The sequence below is a fragment of the Chanos chanos genome, chromosome 2 (genome assembly GCF_902362185.1).
Source record: "Chanos chanos chromosome 2, fChaCha1.1, whole genome shotgun sequence".
Classification (NCBI taxonomy): domain Eukaryota; kingdom Metazoa; phylum Chordata; class Actinopteri; order Gonorynchiformes; family Chanidae; genus Chanos; species Chanos chanos.
The window spans coordinates 53,647,566-53,669,897 of record NC_044496.1 but is presented as its reverse complement, the minus strand read 5'-3'; the positions used below and the strand labels follow the sequence as shown (position 1 = coordinate 53,669,897).

General features: G+C 43.7%; 1 protein-coding gene across 3 annotated transcripts in view; it reads right to left on the bottom strand.

Moving 5' to 3' along the window:
• Nucleotides 1–22,332, bottom strand: part of fgf13a (fibroblast growth factor 13a) — a 50,327-nt gene that overhangs the window by 2,369 nt on the left and 25,626 nt on the right. For all 3 annotated transcript variants that reach the window (XM_030764852.1, XM_030764851.1, XM_030764850.1), the window contains exons 2-4: nucleotides 20,465–20,575; nucleotides 14,180–14,283; nucleotides 2,431–2,629 (exon numbers count right to left, since the gene is read on the bottom strand). In XM_030764852.1, the coding sequence (XP_030620712.1) occupies nucleotides 2,431–2,629; nucleotides 14,180–14,283; nucleotides 20,465–20,575 (414 nt within the window). The remainder of the gene's footprint in view (nucleotides 1–2,430; nucleotides 2,630–14,179; nucleotides 14,284–20,464; nucleotides 20,576–22,332) is intronic.

The following is a 22,332-nucleotide window of genomic DNA, read 5'->3' as shown; positions in this document are numbered from 1 at the left end:
TATGACTGGGGTGTTGGTGAGTACTCTGTGTGACTGCAGTCTTGTCATTAAAAGTGCATTCATTGATTCAGCTTCTGAGGTCTGGGAATGACCAGAAAGCATTTTAGAGAATTCTTACGCTAACCTCTGGACTCACAAAAAAAATACACAGTGGCCTGTATTTTTAAGGCTTTATAAATGAATTGCATTTTGTTCGAGCGTTTTTTTTTTTTCTTTTCTTTTTAAAGCTCTTTGGAGAGGTTTAATTGTACGTCTGACTGTGCCCCGTGTGAGATGTCACACAGACGCTAAGTCTGACAAACATAACTCTGAGAGTTGGTTCCCTGCCTGTTGGTATCCTCATGTGATTTCTACCTTTGAAAACTCCTTTTAGTGACCTGTTCCAGTGTACGTGCGAATTGTAAAAAGAATAGTGCTTGTGTATGTGTAAGGGGAAAGTAAGAAAGAGAAAGAGAGAGAGAGAGAGTGAGAGAAAGAGAGAGAGAGAGAGAGAGAGAGAGAGAGAGAGAGAGAGAGCGCTGAGCCGGAACTTTTTTCATACAGCAGAACGCTGCTGAAGGCGCGTTCACAGAAGACACTGTTCCTTAATTGGACGACTTTTGCCAGACTCTCTCTCTCTCTCTCTCTCTCTCTCTCCTCAGAATCTCTCTCTCTCCTCTCTCTATTCCATTCTCTTACTTTGAGATTGATTTATGAAGCTTTACGAAACTTGCATTGCAGATTTTCGACACCTCTGGAATGAAAAAAAACCTAGGACGGTTGGGAACTTCAGTCCACATGAAGAGCTGAATGACAGATCTGTGTTTTTTTGGTGTTGAGGCTCTTGTGTGTGGCGTTGATAGTCAAATGTGAGTGTGAGTGATGTGCGTGGGCCAGTGTGGGTATTTAATGAGGTACAGAGGAAAGAAAGATGAGCTGTTATGCACTTGCTCTAATTGCCAGGGAATATCCACCCAGACAATGCTCCTAACTACTCCTAAAGGCCTGTGCATCACCCCCACTGCAGGGCTCTGCAATGAGGAGCTATACACCAGGGTCATCTTGAGTCAGTTGCTCAGACCACACACTGATTACCAACACACACACACACACACACACACACACACACAGCTTTTAAACTCCGTTAACTTTAAGTTACTATTATCAACATACATTAGCTCATCAACAAGTAATCTTAATATAACTGAAACACATTTGTGTGAGAATGAGTCACAGAATGATTTAGTAAACTCGTTTAAGTTAAATGAGTCACACAATTGTGAGGAACTGAGAGTGTAGTTAAAACAGACTTCTCAATGAAGCCGAAAACTCCCGTTAATTTTACCCATTAATTTAAAAACGCTGTTTGGTTCACTCAACTTACGCATGTTCGTATACTCTGAAAATCCCGAAAATCTTGAAACCACTGCTAAAGAGTGTGATAACGTATGATAATGTATTCAGTTTTTTTGGTAATAAAATGTCACAAGCTGTCCCTCATCAGCATACGAGTTGTCATTTCTGCAGACACAGCCTCTTTTCTCACAAGAGCTGAAGTTTTTGCTGAAAGAAGACAAAGCATCCAGCGCTCTCTCTCTCTCTCTTTCTCTATCTCTCCTGTTTTGTTGACAAGTAAGCATTCTCCTTTATTAGATGAAAGCCTTGTGCTCTCTTCCCTATTGACCACTGCTCCTGCGTGTCTCTCTGTGCCCTCTCCTGTACCGGCGGAGCGGACACTCCTCCAAAACACGTATTGTCAAAAAGGCCTAGCCGTCTCCATTCAACGTGCGGAGCTTTGTCATTCCGGAGGCTTCCGCCACGGACAATGCTTTAAACCGTCTGGCTTGTGCCGAGGTCTAAATAGCTCCCATGGCACTCGATAGCTACATCTCCACCTCGTCGACTCCAAACACGCGGCGGCTCTTTAGAAATGAGAAGAACCGCAGCCTTGGAGCGAGAGCGGGCACATGCGGCCCAAGCCAGCCGACAAGCAACAGGACGCGTCTATATTCGGAGAGGGGTTCGATGAGGTGAAGCAGTGTACGCGGGACCCTAAATCCTACTATGTTTAGAGTAGACAGTCACATTTGACTGGTAAAGGAACAGGAATTCTGATGCCTGCACTGTCTCTGTGTTTTTGGGGTGTTTTCGTGGACCTCTGGCACTTTATAAGTGCAGAGAGGCTGTATTAAATATCTTAGACTCTGAAGCAGCGTCTTCTTCTCCCGGGTTATTTCTTCGACCATTCTGATTGATTTTTTTTTTTTTTTTGTAATGGGAGAAAAAGGGATTTTCTTTTATGAGGGCTACGCTTTAAACTTGCCTTGGACAAAGAAATAAGTCTCCCATAAAAGGACCAGAAAAAAAAAAAAAAACACAGGTAATTGCGCACAGTCACCTCAGTGAATTCGGTTCCCTTTGAGGGTTAAGTGTGTGGTGGGGCGGACATACCTTTCAAAGGCTTTGGGAGGAAGTGTGCAGCAGGCTTGTTTTTCTTCACGTGATTGCCCTTCATAATCTCACCCTCTTTGTTCAGGCCCAGGTACCAGCCCCTGCCCGACTGCTGCTGTCTGTAGGTCATCGAAGAGTACGTCACGTAATAGTTCTCAAAGACCGACTCTTTAAACTTGCATTCAGGCGTGAAGTGTTCCTGAAGAAGAGCGAGGGAGAGGAGGAGAGAGGAGGAAAAGAGAGAGAGAGGAGAAGAGTGGAACGGTGAGGACACTTAACCGGACAGGTGCTGAAAGTTGTTTCCTTTCGTTTATGTGAAGATGCTGCGGAGCACTGCTGTAATGTTGGTAAGAGCACTCACTCTTCAGTCGAGTGCCATAAATAAACACACACACACACAAGCATGCACGTGCACGTGCGCACGCACACACACACACACACAGACACACACACACAGACACACGCACACACAGACACACACGTGTGTAAACACAAACACACACATACATATGCACATGCACATAGATATACACATGCACACTAACACGCAATCATATGAATGACAAAACTAAGTCATTCATATAATTCAAAATGTCAACAACCAACAACGACCAAAAAAAAAAAATCAATAATACCGTTTTAAAGCCAAAAGTTCAGAGAGGCATGGATGAATCATGGTGAAGATTACACTTTCCTCCATTTACCAAATAAATAATTGATGCTGTCCATGTCCATGTTTGTGAGTCATCTGGCCTCTATGAAGTACAGACCTACTCTGCATTCTGACATCTCACACTGCTTCACCATAACAGAACAGATACACTCACTCCTTTCCCCAGACATTCCTCAAATTTCTAGTACTTGAGAAAGGGAAAAAAAAAAGAGAGGCAAGAATGAAATGAAAAAAACATAGTCGTTCCCCTTTTCCGTATTAGCAGACGAAATCTGCCTCTCTCTTCTAGTTAATGAATCTAAATTACAGAAGATGTCCTCCTTGAAAGCAACCACAAAAAAAATAAAATAAAAAAAATATCCACTAAACTGGATGGATGATGTCTCTCTCATGAACCAACCAGAGCAGGTTTCTGCTGAAGCAGATTCTTCTTGTAAATTGTATGAATAATAACCAAACTCAACTGAAAATGTCATGTCGGGTCAAAAACTGAAGGAGGTTCATATCATTCCAGTCAGAAAGTGCCTTACACCACAGCACAGTACCTTTATTGTCTCTCTCTGTGTGTGTTTCTGTCTTTGCTATAGTTCCTTTGGTCTCCTGTGGTCCATTTTTATTTTGCTTTTCTCTCTCTGACACAGTATATTCCTTTATTTCCTTCTCTCTCACTATTGCTAAATCATTCCCCCACTTTGCTTTCTGAGATAACTTTTTTCCCGTGTATCCTTCTCCTTAGCTTCTTTGAAATCTTATTTCTCTTTTCTTATGCCAAAAAAAAAAAGTCCTACCCGGTATTTATAATGAAAGAGATGGAAGGAAGAGATTTCAGATTAGTGTAAGATTAATGCGCAAATCCTTTCTCAGTTGAACTCTTGACTTTGCCCATTTTTTACTCACAAATCTTTTGTTCTGTCTCTCCCTTCTCCACCATCATCCCTCTCTCCTTTTTCATTCTCGACGTGAGGGGGTGAGAGGCAGTCTAGCACTGATAGAGGATCCCTCAGCCCCTACCCACAATATGCCTAACCAATCCATATATATGTGTGTGTGTGTGTGTGTAACTTATATATGGAACCTCCCAACTTACAGTCGCTAGCGATAGCGATTTTAAGTTGGGGCCGTCATTGAACTCATTGAGGGATGTCCTTTCTCTCAGATGGGTTAGCTAAGCATTGATTGAGCTGTCGGACTTCGAGGAATTTGCTAACAGTGTACGAGGCCAGAATGATCCGAGACAACAGAGTAAAGGGTATCATATTATATCGCTCGCAAAAGCTCTTCCCTCTCCTTCTGGGGAAGGTGGGTTAGTAATTGCTTTTTAACTACCTTCCTTCCTTTTGAAGACGGACCTGTCTTGCCTTTTTACAATGCTTTTCAAACTAGTGGGCTTTACAGCGTTTGAATTATTCCGCAAACGATCTATATTATCAGACCAACACAATAAAGTGAATCTGCTGTAAAATCGCTACCCCGCTGCAAACCAAGTCGTTAAAGATGCAATTAGCTTGTGCAGATTCTTTCAATTAGAACCAAAAGCGAAGAGTATCATTGAGCACATTCAGCCAAAAGGGATTTGATGAGAGACGGCGGCGTTAAGAGGGGGTTAGAAGGGAGATTTAAACTCGAAATTGATCAGAGTCGATGCTAATGTTTTATCAGTGAGTCTAAAAGATAAGATAAGACACGCAGGTTCTTCAGGCTGTTGTTTCTTCTGTTTGAGAACAGCAAATGAACTGGAAATGTTACGGATGTGGTTGTGAATCAATCAGGTTGTTTTTTTTTTTTTACTTGGAGCCAAGAGGGTAAAGAAACCATAAATGACTTTCTTTGTTGCCTCAAGAGGCTTGGAGGCATAATATTACGACTCGCTCATTCTAACCCCTGCTGGGAGCACTTTGGATGAATACACTTACATCATTAAAGTCTACATTAGTTCAGATGGTACTTTTCATAGGGGATCAAGGGTTTCACAAAGGTTTGGTAACTCAAGCAGGACTTTAGTCATTTCTTTAGCTCTCGCAGGACTTATGGAAACTCAATGTCATCGTGTTGACATTAAGTGTTCCCCTATGCCTTCACTTAGACTTTTCCCATTATACCAGTGGGCCTAGGGATGTCCCAATGGACTGTCTTTCAGATGTTTGTCTTTTGTGTGTTACGTCACTGGACACTCAGGTTCCCAGCTGGCCTTAAACTGTCAAAAGCTCCGGGGAGTTCGGAGATAAGCCCTCCCCTTCCTGACTCACGTTGACACTGAGCACTCCTACACACTGACGGGAACGCTCCTGATGTCACATGCCGACAGGTGACATGGCACCTCCACAGCGACGCTGTCGGCTCAATGTTAAGCTTCTTTAATTGCCGGGGGAATGCTAACGGAAATTCGTCTGGAGGATCGACGACGGTAAAAGGACTTACAACTAGTCTACAAGTCATAAAAAAGTGAGGGTGGTACTCCCACGGTGACCGAGTGATCAGTGAGCTGTAACTGGAGGCAAGACTCTGTCCTCTGATCAATAACTCGCCTGAGGAAAATCACTACTCGAATCAATTCACGCAATACCGCCAGACACATTTCAAGTCAGTTATATGCTCGATTTCCAGAAAAAAAAAAAAAATGCAACGTGTTTGCAGATTGAAGATTATGTCATGCCTGAAAAGCAGGGCAGACAGATGAGCAGCAGCGATAGACAGTCTTCACTAAAATGTAAACGCATCTTATGAAATAATCTCTTCACACTTTAAACAGATTAACACGTAGCTCCGTCCCCACTTACGTAACCGTTCCACTGTCATCGACAGCCGTTACCGCGGTGGAAGGTCATATTAATTCAGATCAATCAGAGCACAAAAGCAAAACGCAAAGCTGCTTTCAGAAAAGATTGGATTAAACCCTATCTTGTAGTGGAAAAAATTAATCATAATTATGATAATAACATCAACAGAACAAACAACATCGTTGAGAGCACACGGCGAGGGTGGGAGGCAGAGAGATTACTCGCGTTACTAAGCAGCACCCCCACCGCATGTCAACCGGTGACGGAGCGCCGCTGTGTACGTGTTAGGTTACAAAGCTGGGATCAGGGAAACTTGTTATAAACAGGCGTCATAGCCCGAGCAAGCGTTAACAACGTGTGCCGGCCTGCCAACACTACATGCTTTCATCTTCAGTTCTGTGTCAATACATCAAACTGTTTCTAAATGCCAGAAATTTGTCAACTTGTTTCTACGGGAACATTTAGTTCAAACAGAGCAAGTTACGCAATCCATCATCATGTGTCACTCTCCGATCGCCATGGCAAACGCTAAGCTTAGCTTGGATAGCTAGTGGTATTAATCATAGTTTGCAGTGGGGAAGTAAGTTGCTCCATACGAGATAAAACACCGCTCAACTAAGCCGAATCTATGTTTTATCTCTGCTAATCAGACAATCACATCTGATCGCAGCCGCCATGTCAAACATAATGACATGAAAATATGCATACATGCAAACACAGAGAGAGAGAGAGAGGGAAAGAGAGGGGGGGGGGGGGGGTGTCTCAGCCTGTTTGCTCCAGCAGTAACATTCTTACACATCCTAACATACTGGGTCTCTGGAGACAGTGCAGCTATTCTGTATGTGGAGTGAGGGACGTAAATCTAAAGCCAGAGCTAATGCCCTGCAATGCATCTCATCTGAGTGCACGTCTGGGCTGTTCCGAGGAGGTTCAAACATTTAAGCACCAATATCCACCTTTAAGCACCAATATCCAAAATGCAGCGCTTGGCCAAAGTCTGCCCAATAATAAAAATCTGTTTCATAACATCACACTTGAAACAGAAGGAAAGAAAGAAAGAGAGAGAGATGCTAAGATGCTACTCTAAGATTTTGTGGCCCTGCTTTGGAAAAGACTGTCTCCGGCTATGACGTGGAAAGAAACGTGCTGAAATCGAGACCCCGTTTCTCTAATCGGCCGCATCATCTCATCTCATCCTCCAGTCCACGGCCAAGCCCAATGGAAGCCACTGACACAAATTGGAGTGCAGAGGAGCATGGTTTAAAAAGGCTGTGGAGAGAAGCAATCTGCATGGAAATTCCGGCGGGTCACATGACCGCTCCCGACGCGCGGCTCTGGAGAAACAGGGGCCAAGAGGCGGTTTCAGCAAATGGACTTTAAATGATTCCATTAAGGCCTATCCATTCGTGTCCGAAACAGGAAAGCGGAGAGAGAAACAGATTGGGAGAGGAAAAAAAAAAAAAAAGACAGGCTTCGCGTAACAAACATTCCAGGGGCTGAGTCTTTGAGGACTTCCGGCTGTCAACGTGTTCTCAATGCGAGAAACCAAACAGCAACCTTGTATATATGAAAGTACAAGTATCCGTGTGTACATGATTACATATCTATATGTATATATATCTATATATATATCTATATCTATCTATCTATCTATCTCTCTCTCTCTCTCTCTCTCTCTCTCTATATATATATGTATGTATATGTGTGTGTGTGTGTGCGTGTATATGTAATAATGGTATCGTAACCATTGTATCCATGACAACCAATAACCACTTAGTGTTATGTTTGAAATGAAGATCATGTAGCACAGAAGAAAATACCATAGGAAGATGGGAAGTAAACAGTGAATAACTGCTCCTGATTGAGTCAACACAGAGGCTGATAATATCTGGATCTCTCTTTTTTTTCTCTCTCTCTCTCTCTCTCTCTCGGGAGCTGCAGTACCATTGCTGGAAGCTGTGGAATATATAAATCATTTTTTTCTGACGGGGAAATCCCGCAGTATCCACCCCCTCCACTCCACTCCACCCCACTCCCCTAACCGCCCCTCCCCCACCGGGTATCCCCACCCACCCGCAAGCACAATGACTGAATGCCATGAGGGAAGGAGTTGTGTGTGTGTGTGTGTGTGTATGTATATGTGTAAGTGTAAGTAGCTGCCTGTGTGTGTATATGTGATGAGGCGGGGGGGGGGGGGGGGGGGGGGGGGCCAATGAGGGGAACGCACGTGAAAATACGCATTCAATACGTTCTATTGATCTGCTGCTGTTCCACAACGTTTTCCCTGTCACTTTCTTCAATCTGTTTCCTCCAACCGTTCCTCCTTTTGACTCTCTCTCTTTCCCTCCCTCCTCCTTTTCCCTCCACCTCTCCATCACCCTTTCCCTTCTTTTCCTTCAGTCCCCTCCCTCTCACACTATCATTTATTGCACCCCCCCCCCCCCGGTACTTTCTCTTCTCGTCCTCAGTCTTCCAATATACCTGCCCTCCAATTTCTCAATATCTTTTTCAATATGTCAGCATTATTCAATTTCCTCCCCTTGTCTTTCTATCTTTCTCTTTATTTCTTTCCCACTGCCAATTTCGCCACCTTCTCCTCCCCCATCATCCTTCCCCCAGTCCGTCTCAATCTCGTTTCTCTCACTCTCTTTCTCCCTCTTTTAATCTCTCCGTCTCTTTTTTTTCATCCATGAAGACAACAAAAGGGTGGCAGAGAGAACTGGTTCCGGTCAGGAGCTGTTCTGGATAGCACGCTCAAACACAAACACACACAATATGGAAACACACATGAAGAGGACTGGTGGTTTAGGCCAAGAGTCGCTGTCTGTGACACAGACACAAACATGCAAACACACACGGAGAGGACTGGTGGTTTAGGGCGAGAGTAACTGTCCCTAACACAGACACACACAGGCAAACACACACGCGGAGAGGACTGGTGGTTGTCAGGTGGTATTTTACAGGTTCATGGCTGACTGGGTTAAGGAGTGAGCTGTTTTAAATGGTCTACTGGACACTGTGGGCTTTCCCCCTTGTTCACACACACACACACACACACACACACACACACACACGCAAACACACACACACACAAACACACACACACACACACACACACACACAAACACACACACACACACACACAAGAACGTAATGTTTGTTCCCTGGAGGATTCACAAGCCATGCAAATTTCAGACATCTAATTCCGTGCCTTTAGTATTGAAAAAAGACATCATGCAGAAACCCATGAACGCACACAACCGTTTCAGTTACCAGCACATGCATGATCTATCACAATGACATACTGCGATCATCTATAACCATTTAAACAGGCTTTCCCACACTTTCCAACAGTAATTAAAACCCGCTAAGGCATTTTCTGGACAATAGCTGAAAATGAGAAATGGAGCAAACGTTGATTTGGACTGATGTTCATTGTTAAGACACTGGGCAATTATTCTTCGTAGGAGAGAATACAAATCAATACGGCAGGATTACATGCATCCACAGCCTCGCAAAAAGGACACACATTATGCCAATAATATCAAGACAAATTGGTCTGCCGCATCTTTCCGGCTCAAGTCGATTTAGACAAATTCTAAACCAATCTCTCTAAATGCATTTTTAGGGGGTTTTTTTCCCCTTTATTTTTTTCTTTTGTTTTCGTACCGCGTGTCGAATTTTAAAGCTTGTCACTGGATTACAAATTGCTTGCTTAATCCAATGACACAAAAGCCCCTTGACAAACCTTTTTTTTCATTCTTTTCAGCTGAAAGCATAAAGGTGCGGGGCGGAGGCAGGGGGGCGGGGGGGGTGGGGCGGGGGTGTCAGTGACATGTATCCCTGGACAGTAAAACCGCACAGTGAAAAAGAAAAACAATATCCCTGTTAACTTCTCTGCACTGTCTCCTGTCCTTGAAAAAGACTATTTTATGTCTCTCTGCAGAGAGACCTGTACGCATTGAAGAAAGCTCAGTGCTTCCGTTTCTACAGGGGTCTGACTCTAGCCCTCCCTGTCTCTCCCTTATCGCAAAGACCCAGCCCAAAACTTATCTGAGCAGGAAGAGCTAACTACTATATCTTAGCTTACACTTCCCTGTTAACTGTAATAGCTTTAATTAATCATAGACACCAAAACTCTATTAAAGCTGCTATCCATCTCTCTCGCTCTCTTTTTTTTTTTTGGAGACTAGCCTCTCTCTGAAAAATTAATATTGATAAGTCTCAGTTTTCACTTAGTTTCTGAGTTTTATTTTTAAGACTGTTGGGAGAACTTGATCATGTATGCAGGAATATACATAGAAAATAAGGAGCAGGAGGAGTTTTGACACAAATAGGATAGATGCTAGGAGGGATCAATAAGGAGGAGAGGAGAGTTGAAGAGAGGAGAGGAGAGGAGAGTTGAGGAGAGGAGAGAGTTGAGGAGAGGAGAAGAGAGTTGAGGAGAGAGGAGAGGAGACTTGAATAGCGGAGAAGAGAGTTGAGGAGAGGAGAGGAGAGTTGAAGAGAGGAGAGGAGAGGAGTAAAGAGAAGAATGCATTTTTAATTGATTCTCCATCTCCCACTCACTGTCAGTCTGATGGATGAATACATTTTCACTGGTACATTCTGACTCACCCACACATGTCCCCTCTCTCTCACTCTCCGTGTTTCTCTCTCCCAAAACACAAACACCAAAGGCCAATAAACCAAAGTACAAATGCACAACCGCCAGGACATAAGCAGTTGTCTAAATGAATGGGTTATGGGTTCTAATTGAAGTACAGTACAAAAAAAAAATAATTCAACACATTTAAATAAATTTGACAAATCATCACTGTAGAACAAACAAAGATTAAGCAGCCAATCATGACAAAAATATTCAGAAGACTGTGCAATGATCAGCTTAAATCATTTTAAATACCTACAAGCAACAATACATACCCCTCCCCCACACGCACACTAGCGTAAGAAATACAGTGCATTGTTTCAGTGCATCTCCTACGTCACTCTCTGCTCCCTACCAACGACTGGGAATTTCCCCCAACATCACAAGCTTGCCACTGGTTGGCTGTTCGTTCCAGGCACTGAAAACCTCCATAGCAGCAGAGATGCTGAGTGTGGAACAGAAAAGATATTCTTCATAGCACACACACACACACACACACACACACAGAGTCACTCGGCTCAGACAAAAGGCGCCAAGGCTTCCTCCACTCAAAGTCATCATCCACTTTAGCTAGAGCTGAAAGCTCTCAGTCTCTGGTGAGAGTTATATTCCCTCAGTACAAAAGTCTTGGAAATTGTAGTAATCACACCAATATCTAACATCCACATTCTCTCCATTCAAACTAAAAGCTTCAAACAAAACAGCTCTTCTGTATGGATTATCGCTTAACATAAATACGGTCCGGGCTCCAATGAACTAAATGTCTAAGAGTAAGAGGGCTGATTTAGGATCAGTTTTTGCCGTTCATAAACCAAACAAATACAATTACATGGATCAAGAACACTGATCCTAGATCAGTGCTTTTATTCTTGACACGCTTGATACATTATGGGCTCCAATACTACAACATTAAAGACCAAAAACATCAACAAAGAGGAAGCAACCCTTGAGTTTGGGGAAAATCTTTTTTAAATGGAAATGAATGAGAGAGAGTGTTAGGTATACACCCCCCCCCCTCCCCCCAACCCCCCTGAGGGAAAAGTCAATTAACATGGGCGAATGTTCAAAGGCTTGTGTGCATAACTGCTCCCCCTGCTATTGTTTACAGTCATAAGGAAATGTCAAGGCCTGCAGCACGAGGGGAAAAAAGTGATGTTAATGTAATTCACTTTAACCTTAACGCCAGGTTTCCTTTCGTTCCCACAGCACTGATAAAGGTGGACACTGTAACATCTTTATTTAATATAATGAGCTCTTCTTCATAAACGTTTTAATTACCCACACTAAGCCTCACATCATTAAAATCACTCAGAGTGAAAAGAGAATTGCTGGTGAGTACCATTAAATATGATGAGAGCGAGAGAGAGAAAGGGAGAGAGAGAGAGAGAGAGAGAGAGAGAGAGAGAGAGAGAGAGAGATACTAAATGCAGTTGGGAGTGTATTTTGTTTTTTTATGATTTCTCAGTCCCTTCCGCTGGACTTGCTTGGGTCCCTGAGGACGCGTGAAGCACATCACCACCCTGCTTCGCTCTTTAGGACCCGATTACACACCCGCCTTCAGAGTTCACGTCAGAACTTTGTCTCATCGTCTCATCGGACTACGCGTGATTAACTGCCATCAGCTCAAAAAATAACCCCCAACTCACCGTCAGCAGGGAAAGGAAACAGCATGTCTGTTCTCTGCCACGAAGCATGTCAAAGAGAACAGATATCTGCCATACATAGGATAGCACAAAAGCACAAGTCTACAGCTACCAGATACAGTGCTGGCAGAGAGCTCCAAAGGGCAGAAGACACAAAGAGCTAAGAGCAAAGAGATGGAGAGAGAGAAAGATGAAAAGGAAAGGAAGAGGAGAGTGAGAGAGACAGAGACAGACAGAGAAGGAGAGAGAATGAAAGAGACATACACACACAGAGAGAATGCAGAGAATAAAAGGAGAGAGAGAGAGAGAGAGAGAGAGAGAGAGAGGGAGAGAGAGAGAGAGAGAGAGAGAGACAAAGATATTAAGATTATAAGAAGATGAAACCCATCTGGGCATGGAGAATCCACAGTGCCACACAGGGTAACACACGCACACTTCATATACATCTTCTGTCTTCTGTTCCACCTCAACTCCCAAACATGAGGGCTCTGTCAATCATACTGGGGACTCTCAGCAGTGGAAGTGAGTCTGTGCGTGTGTGTGTGTGTGTGTATACACGCTCCTGTCAAGAAACAGGAGCTCCTGTCAATTGCTCCACTAATGCCTACCACGTTGTGAAATTCTGACATTTGCAGGGTTTGGGAGTCTTTTTTTCTCTTCTTATTTGGCGGGTGGGTGGGTGGGAGACTGAATTATTCATGACTTAACACATTTAATCAAAGCTGAGAAGCCAGCCGCCTGGACAAGAGACTCCGCTGCGCTTTGTGTTGATCAATCCTTCAGTCTTTTAATGACACTGATATATATCACAAGTGCACTGGCTTGTTTTCCCCCCATCACGATGAGAGCTGTCCTCTCTCTATTGACAGGGAAGAAAAGAAAAGAAAAAAACAACTCCCCAAAACAGGTTCTTCATGATCTACTTTTTAGAGAGCTGAGAGAGAGAGAGAGAGAGAGAGAGAGAGAGAGAGAGAGAAAAGAAAACACGGTATTTTATCTCAAATGCGCACGAGTTTTAGTGGGGATGTTTTTTTTCCCTTTAAATTTATAAGAACAGGAAATAGTCTACATGGATTTTTTTTTTGTTTTTGCTCGTACTGCGATGGAGAATGGTGTGCGTTTTCTCAGCGCAACCCACATATCGTCTGCCTGCGTCACCATAGTAACCAGGACTTGTGCCAGAGTGCCGACATTTTGTCTGGTACAAACGGGCGGAAGGTCATCACTAAGAGGAGCTGAGAGGGGCGAGGGGTGCAGCGGGGCAGCCCACCAACAGCTGGTAAACAAGGGGAACCTCCCTACGAGACCGGCAGAAATAGCTCTTAATATCTGCGAGTAGAAATCCTCAATGCACTCAACTGGACAGGATTCAGTCTATCTAGTTATCTGTGGGGTCTAGCTGTGGCTGTCTGCTGTTTTTGAAAAAAAAAAAAATCCATGCTGCTGGAGTTTAGGAGAGAATGTGTTCTACGGGGGCCATGTGAGTCCCTGATTTAGTGGAACAGCTGCAGACTAACAAAAACAAGTCTAAAAAAAAAAAAAACAAAAACCCCAGCCATATGGAGGACAGAGTGAGTAAGGTGAAGTGAGAATGTATCATGTGTTTACAGAGGGGCTGTACACGTGTGGGGGAGGAAGGAAAATTCATTTCCAATCAAGTCGTGCAAGGGAGTTATTAAACCGATACAATGCAGTGCAGTGTACAGTATTAAACCAAAGAGAGAGAGAGAGAGAAAAAAAGAAAGAAAAAACAGAGGGAATGTTTGTGAAGACAGATGATATGCAAATGTGAGGGGACTCAGATGTTCTTGAGGTGAATTTCAATTTGACTCTTCAGGTGGCGACACAGACAAGACACCTTGAACATCTCAGGAAACGCTATGCACACACACAAACATGCATAAACACACACACACACACACACATACACACGTGCGCATGCACACACACACACACACACACACACACACTAACGCACACACATCCTCTTGTGCTTGTAGGTACTTACTGATGTGTACAGGTAGCCCTCACTGTTCATAGCCAGGTAGAGCTTGGTCTGTACCCCCTGGATGGCCACCACTCGCAGGCCCACCGGAATGAGGTTAAACATGGCTGTACGGGACACAGAGAGACACGGTCAACACCACATCCAAACACTCAAACAATGACTCACAGTTCCCTGCGTGAACTCAGCTTGAGAGAGAATGGTTTAACTAATGTTCCATTCTCAAATGATTTTTTATTTAAATAAGTTATGAGTAACTGGAGCATCTCTCATCATCCCCCCCAAAAAAAACGTGTGGTTTTGACGTGTCGTTGTTGTTGTGGTGGAATCAGACTTGATGAAGACAGATGACTTGAGAAAAACACCACAGTCATTGTAAATGTAACAGTCTGGTGAAAAACGTGTGAACACTCCTCATTTGTCACCATAAAAGGTCATTTTGGTTGTAAAGATTTTTTTTTTTTTTTTTCCGACAGAGGTTCTTTAGCTTGATACGCGAGCTTTAAAAGAAACGAATAATTACGTTTCTATCAAAACCGTGCAGATTTATTCTGAACGCTCTTTCGGGAGAGTTATTTTCGTTTTCTTCGAGTGCAGATGACATCTTTTCGTTGAGGCATTTTTGCACCGTCCCCTGTTGACAAAAAAAAAAAAAAAAAACCAAAAACCACTGTATCTGTTTCTGATGCGATTTTCTTCTTTGCTTCGGATAAGCAATTCGGTAAACAGCTGTAGAACACCTAACCCTGCTCTCTGCTTCTGCTCTGTCTCTTTCACTCATTCTCTGGGCTGAATGGACTTAGCAGGCAGAGTCAGGACCTCTCTGTGCCCAGTGTCCCTTTGCCATGGCAAATCACCCCCTATCTTCGCCTGCCTGACTACGGCTAAGCCAAGAAAAAGCCGACAATCTCTCCCCGCCACGCCGTCTGGCTCTGCCAAGGGGGAGCTGTGTATAACAGTCAGCCCCCCAGGACTGCGCTGGCATCCGCCGAAAGATCTGACTAGCTTTGGGGGAGGGAGAGAAAAAAAAAAAGAAAAAAGTAAGCACAGGGGGCAAATGTGAACCGTATAAGGAGTTATGTAATACTGGGCTCATTAAAAAGAACAACTTCCTAAAACAAACATAGACTGCAGCTTTCAGACAAAAAACACCGTGGCCTCTTGGAGCGGGGGCTCAAGGGCTCCACCATCATCCCCCAATGACAGCTGATCCCCCCCCCCCACCCCCTCCCTCCGCCCATGCGAAATCTGTGAAAACAGAAAAGGTGCAATGGCTGTAGACATTCACATAAAACACAAATAACTTTAACTAGTCCACTTCATCTCCTGAATTGTTTTCATACTTTTGTACCCTTTCTCAGTATGCGTTAGAACATGACCCATGGGGTCCATATCATTGCCAAGAGGTTAGAGGCTTTACATACCATCCATGCAAGTGTGCGTGTTTTTTGTTTTTTCTCACGATGACCAGAGATTTAAAGTGGTATGGTAAAATTTCAGACACATTAGGGCATTTATTACCACAGATGAGCAAGAAGAGCTGAGTGTGTGTGTGTGTGTGTTAGGACACAGAGCATGCTGCTCTGCCTCATCCTGTTCCCCTAAATTTAAGATGGGATGACTCTTGTTTTGTGCCCTTTTGGTTGGATCATGAGAGAGCACATCTGTGCAGAGGACAGTCTGTTTCTGCGCTGGTGTAGCTCTGAGTTGGAAATACAACATGGGTTATACAGATCTCAAAGTCTGTGGTGTCTGAGAAACATTCTCCTCAGCATCTCTGCAGAGCATTAGCATTAGAAGCACGAGGAGGAGCACTTTGGTAAAAAATTTATTCCATCTCGGTAGGCGGCGTTGAGACGTTAGGGCCTTCACCACCGACGAGGAACAGGATCTCACTTTGATCCAGTCCGTAATCAAAATCTTCATCGATACATTTGGAGGTTAAATGTTTTCAAATCTCAACAGCTCTGGCCGGCACGCTAGCGTGATTCAGTGCCTTCACCGAACCAGTTTTTCCCTCTCTCACTCTCTCTCTCTGTCTCTCTCTCTCTCTTTGTCTCATTCTTTCTCCTTTTCTCTCACTGACGCACTGGCTCCCTCCGTTCCCCAGCTGTGGGTCCCACTCCCTCTTTTCCCACCCTTTATGCCTTTCTTATGCCTTTCATCATAAACCAGAAAAGAAAAAAAAAAAAAAAAAACAGTGATTAATATTTCAGTGCCAAGCTGGGTCTGCCGCAGCACTGCTATAGTAAACACACCCAGCCTGGCCCAGCCCGGCCCAGCCCAGCCGGGTATCCCACCTCCCCGCCCTCCTCCTCCTCCTCCTCCTCCTCCTCGTCCACCTCCTCTTCCCTAATCCCACATCAAGGACCTGCCTCTTCTCTAAACCTCCTCTGACAGAGACTGTTAAACCCAGAACCGGTCCACCAGCTTAGATCATTGATTTCTCTAGACTGTACCCTCACAGAGCTACAGCCAGTGGGCTATCCATACAAAAAAAAAAAAAAAAAGTCACATTCAGATTCTTCGTAGAATGATTCAGAAGAACAGCTTTTAGGATTTTTCTTTCCTGTTGGCAGAGGCTACACTTTTCTTGACTTCACGAATTTATGTTTCACACTGGGATCCAGCTGGACTAGATCCATCCAAAGATGGATGATGTGAAAATTTAAGTCAGTTTTTAAGTTAATATTAAGCGTTTATGGCTTGTAAAAAACAGGAGACATATGGTGCTGCCTGCAGTCTTATGAAGCCTAATATTGTCGATCTGTGCTATCCATACCTTGATTGAGAGGTCCATTACAAAACTATACTGGCCCCTGGATCACTATTTAGAGCCATGTTCCAAGAGACCCTCTCAACCACAAACACACACACACACACACACACACAAAGAGGCAGATAGCTGTTGTAAACTTCATTTCAGAGGGATTACCAGTTCTTCGCAAAAAGGGATTGAAGACTCAATTGCTTTCATCTAACAGAGCACCTGAGCACAAAGGCAAGGGGCAATAGGATCTATGAAAAGCAAGGGGACACAACCAGCCAGCTCCGGGAGACAGCCAATGAAGCAGCAACCTCTGAGAGAAGGTCTGATAAACCAATCAGAGGATGATCCATCTGCCAAAATACCCTAATAACCTTGTGGTCATTTAAATGATGGGGTCTACACCAGTTTTCCCGAAAACCAGTTCTGGAAAACCGATGCAGGACTGTCCATTTCATCAACCCAATAAGACTTAATCAGCGTAAAAGAACAGTCTCTGTGGTATACAATTAAGGAGAGAAACACATACTCTCATACTGTAGGGAGATGAGTTAGCACTGATTACAGTCTACAAAGACAAAGACCTCAAGTACAGACTGGAGATTAAATTAAGCTTCTGGACCCATTGTCTGGAGACAAAATCCATTAGAACAGCCTTACATGACATTTATGGGCTAGGATGAGGTTTTGTCTCATCCTTCCAAGAGCTCATCAATGTCTGAATTGAAATAAAGAAAGAACGACTGCATTTCAATAAGTGCTTTTCCTTTCAGCAGTGGATACAAAAGCTCACATCAGATAGCCGTCAACAGCTAAAATCATTTAATCGGCTTCCTTTTGAAGGAAACACCTTGATTTGAATATAAATGTTGCCTAATGAGTTTAAAACGCGAATTAAACTACCATTTTACTTCAACATAACTTTAAGCAAAACTTTGGATCTTTGAGTATAGGATTAAACTCTTATCATTTCAAGTCACAATTAGTCTCTCTCCTATTTGTTCAGCATAGCGGGGAAAAACACTAAAGCTGATGATATGCAATTTCAGTTGGGATAAACAAAAGCATACTGAACATCAATGAAAGCTTTAGCAGAATCAAGCCTAAGTGGTCCAACTGTGAGAGAGAGAGAGAGAGAGAGAGAGGGAAGGAGGGAGGGAGAGAGACAGACAGAGAGAGAGAGAGAGAGAGAGAGAAAGAGAGGACATTTGAGTAGGTCCTCTTCCCTATCAAACACAGACACACACTCATATATACGCACCCAAAGAGCCGGGAGGACTGCACTGCTGTCTCCATGGAGACAAGTGTGCCCAGCTCCTAACAAAGCTATTTTTGTAACAGTGCGAGATAGAAGCTACACTTTTTCCCACTTCCCCTCTCCAGCAAGCCTTTTTTTTTTTCATTTTCTCTGCGAAATATCAAAACTGTTTTGGTGGGAAAAGCAGACTAGTTGTTACGCAATCGTATCTCCATAGGAAAGGGAGGAAAAAAGAAAAAAAAAAATGAACCGCTTCAGATCTCGACAGCTCGACAGCGTGAGTGAAGAGGGCCGCAGATTAGTAGCAGGAAGAGGCTCATTACTTTTCATCCAAACATGTATTAAACAGATTAAGGTGTTTGGATATTTTGTCCATGTAATGCAGATCTATATTGTGTGTGCTCAAACAAGTAAGTGTTAAGTGTCTGCATTAAAAAAAAGAGTGTTGTAAACACAGTGGTCTATGATAACAGGGCATTACAATGCGAAATACTTTGACACAATACAATCCAAAAAACATTTGGCTCAGTAACTGCGCTCAGTAAGTGAGGAAGACCTAACGCTGCTGTAGTAATAACCAAACATTTAGGCTCATTTCAGTGAGGTACGTACTACAATCCATTGTGCTGACTCAGTAGCAGTTAAGTGAGAATACAAAATCAGCACGAATTTAACTGTGCGTGACTCCATTTATAATTATATTGATATTAGGCGGCCTAATGTAAAGTGAAGAAATTGAGCATGCTATACTTCTATCTCACATTTCTTCACCCGTTAGCACTGTTCTCCTATAGCTACCCTGTCTGCTGTCTCTCTGCCCGATGGCAATAGGAGAGTCAGAGGGCTATGTGACTTCATAGTCTCTCGTTACTTTCGATGAACACAAATGGCTTCACACAACGGGTGCTGAATTCGGGCAGCTGAAGTATCTTCCGCGCCAAACGACTAACTGGGTAGAGCCGAGTTAATTTATAGGCTCTGGAACGCCATGTTCGCTTAGCGTTGGTGCGATGTAGCAGTGATTAAATTAGTGCCGTGCCAAACCAAGCGGGCACGGCGCCTTCCCGACGCGCGGACGCGTTGGGTCGCGTCGCAAGCTCGGTCGCCGCTTGGATGGCCCCGCGTTCTCCTGCGGTGCGTTTTAGCGAATCTACCCGCTATCAGAGTATGAGCAGCCCGAGAGGTGTCCAAAAAGACGACAGCTAAAGGAATGAATACGGCCTCCGTCCAAAAGAAAGGAGCCGCCGAGCCGCCAAGAGGTCGTCCGCGCGATAGTGCTGTCTGTCTTCAGGTCCTACAGAGCTAGAAGTATACTGCTTTCTTTCAGATGTTTCATGAAAATCTTGTGCAGGAAATCAGGTCAAAGTAGAAAATGACCTCCAAAGCACAAGGGCCTGTCTCATTATCTGCAGTCAATCAGCCATGCCTTGGTTACCTCATAATACTGATTTTCCATCACAAATGACACCTGTCATTAGGAGCAACTAGCACATGACAAATGACTGGGACAGCTACGCGGCTGCCTACTACCTGAGTTTTCCATTATAACACAAACAGCACTGAGTCTACTTGTGATACATTTACATTCATTTTCAGTGGAGGGTATGCTGTTTGAATGCTGTAGAATCAGTATTAGTCGCCTGGCAAGTGGCGTGTCATCCCGGAGATCATAACCATATTGAGGAAAATGACGCATCAATTTAAAACCCAGAACAAGTTGTACTGGAACGTAAGAGTGACCTTTTATATGAATATAATGTATTCATAATATATGACTACATTATATTCATCAGACACATAGGGGATTTTTCCTGTGAAATGGACATTGGTACGTTATGGGGGCCAGGAAATCTGAAAAACTCAGAATATCCAAAAAATGTTGTTTCAGAGACGTATTTCACAGGAACGTAGAGGGGGAGCGTAGCATATAGCAGAGAGCTGACAGTTTGCTGTCAGGTTTATGAGCAACTTAAAAAAAAACAATATTTACATAAAAATCCATGTCCTAAATAAGCCAGTGATCCTTTATGTGTGTTATGTGAGATTGAGGGTGAAACGCTGCGTGGAAACAAGGCTGTTTCAAAGAAAAAAAAAAACAACAAAAAACAAGACAAAACAATGCAAATGAGGCAAACATTTCAAAGCAAATACAATCTCCTCCAAACTTTCAAACATTGTGTGTGTGTGTGTGTTTTAAACCTGAGCTGAATTGAGTATGAAAATGTGATTGCCGAAGAGAGAAAAACAGCTTTAGCTGACTTACTGTAGCCATTGTCCTCTTCTTTAGTTCCGTCAATGGTTCCATCTGCTTGGAGCTGCAAATGGAAACCCTGACGACTGTACAGCTTCGTCACGATCCCCTTCAGCTGGGGCTCTGGAGAAAGAGAAAGGGGGAGAGAGACAGAGAGAGAGGCAGACAGAGACAGAGACAGAAACAGAGAGAGAGAGAGAGAGAGAGAAAAGAGAGAGAATAAGGATGAGTGAAACCAACAATGTCACAGTGGCTGTATTGTGTCCTCTAAAGCTCCCAGCTTATCGGAGGCCCCTTCCATGCTTCGCAGGCTTGAGCCCCCCCCCCCCCCCCCCCCCCCCCCCGCACCCATCCCATTCAAACAAGACAGCAGACACACTCCAACCATGCCAGACAGACCAAACGAAAAGAAAAAAAAAAAAAAAAAACCCAAAACAACACAGACAGGAAAAAAAGAAACCCCCACAAACCCGCTTAGTCCTGGAACAGTGACCACAAGAAACAAAACATGCTCTTCATTCATTCAGGAAGAAACACGCAGCACAATCCCAGGAGACTACCAGGACAAGGTCTCAGGACCAACTCTGCTGTAAATACTAATATATGTTTAAAAAAAAGAAAAACTCTGTGTCTATGTGACTCGTCTGGTAAGGCTGTCATCTGATATCCATTAGGCCAGTGTATGAAAGGAAAGTCAACGATACTGAAAAAATAAATGTACTTCACTCTCTGTTAATCTATTGGTTTCATGTATTTTTTTCCAATATACTGAGACTCTGGTTTGAATATTCAGCTACTCCAATACAAGACCACATAGCACTGAGACCAGGTGGTCCAAACTTCAGGTTAACAGGAGTTTCACTGATCATGTTTATAAGACGCGTGTGATACACTTCTTGTTACTGTCACCGACTCAGAGTTCTGTACTGTGCTTTAGGGCAGCTTTCATCTTCTCTTTTATCTCTGCTAGCTTTCACTGTTGTCTCTTTATACTTCCACAAAGGTTACCGTGGCGATCCACATATCTCTTGTCATTTTCTGCACTACTGCCTTCTTGCTTTGAACATCTTAAAACAGGTTTAGGGCCAGACACCCTTTCAAGTTGAGGTTTTTGGTTTCCATTACTGGCGTTAAGTTGTGGATCTCTGAACAAATATGGCTTTACCCCACAAACCATCAGCCTTTCTTACCTTCGTGAAACACTAATCTGATTTCTAGGACCCTGTTAAGGTTGGGAAGTAAAACCTGGAAAGCTAGCAGACCAAGCTTGTTAGGGTTGGGTCCCTTCTGTTTCTTTCACGAACATAAATGATGAGGGTTTCGGGTTACACAAAAGTCAGGCTTGGATTGGTCGTTTCAGATTTCACACATTCTTGCTTATTATCAGACTGATGAGGACAATTAATCACCATATATTTGAGGAGCTGAGTCTGTTGACATTTGCAAAATAGCGGTTTGTGATACTGATGCTTTGACAGCTAGAATCAAGCGAACCTAAATGCATGATTAACTTTTCAATATCATACATTCGGCATTGCTGTGGGCACTAACTGAATAAGTGACAGAATCGGTGGAGCTAAGCGTGGAGGGATGGAGCGCCCAGGGCAGAGACACACTGTTGACTGCACACGGTCACTCCTTTCGAAGCACTGTATTCTCTCAGAGTGGAGAAAGTACATCAAGCACTGAGAGCTGAAGTTCCTGTCCTCTCTCTCTCTCTCTCTGTGTGTGTGTGTGTGTGTGTACACAGCAGCCTAGCTCTGGGATCTTCACACAGAAACTTGCCTAGGAGTATCCAGGGTACAATGTGTGTTGCATAAGCATCCTCTACGTTCCCTCTTGCTTAAGGCATTTGAGGTGATGGGTGCTGCTGCTCCTGG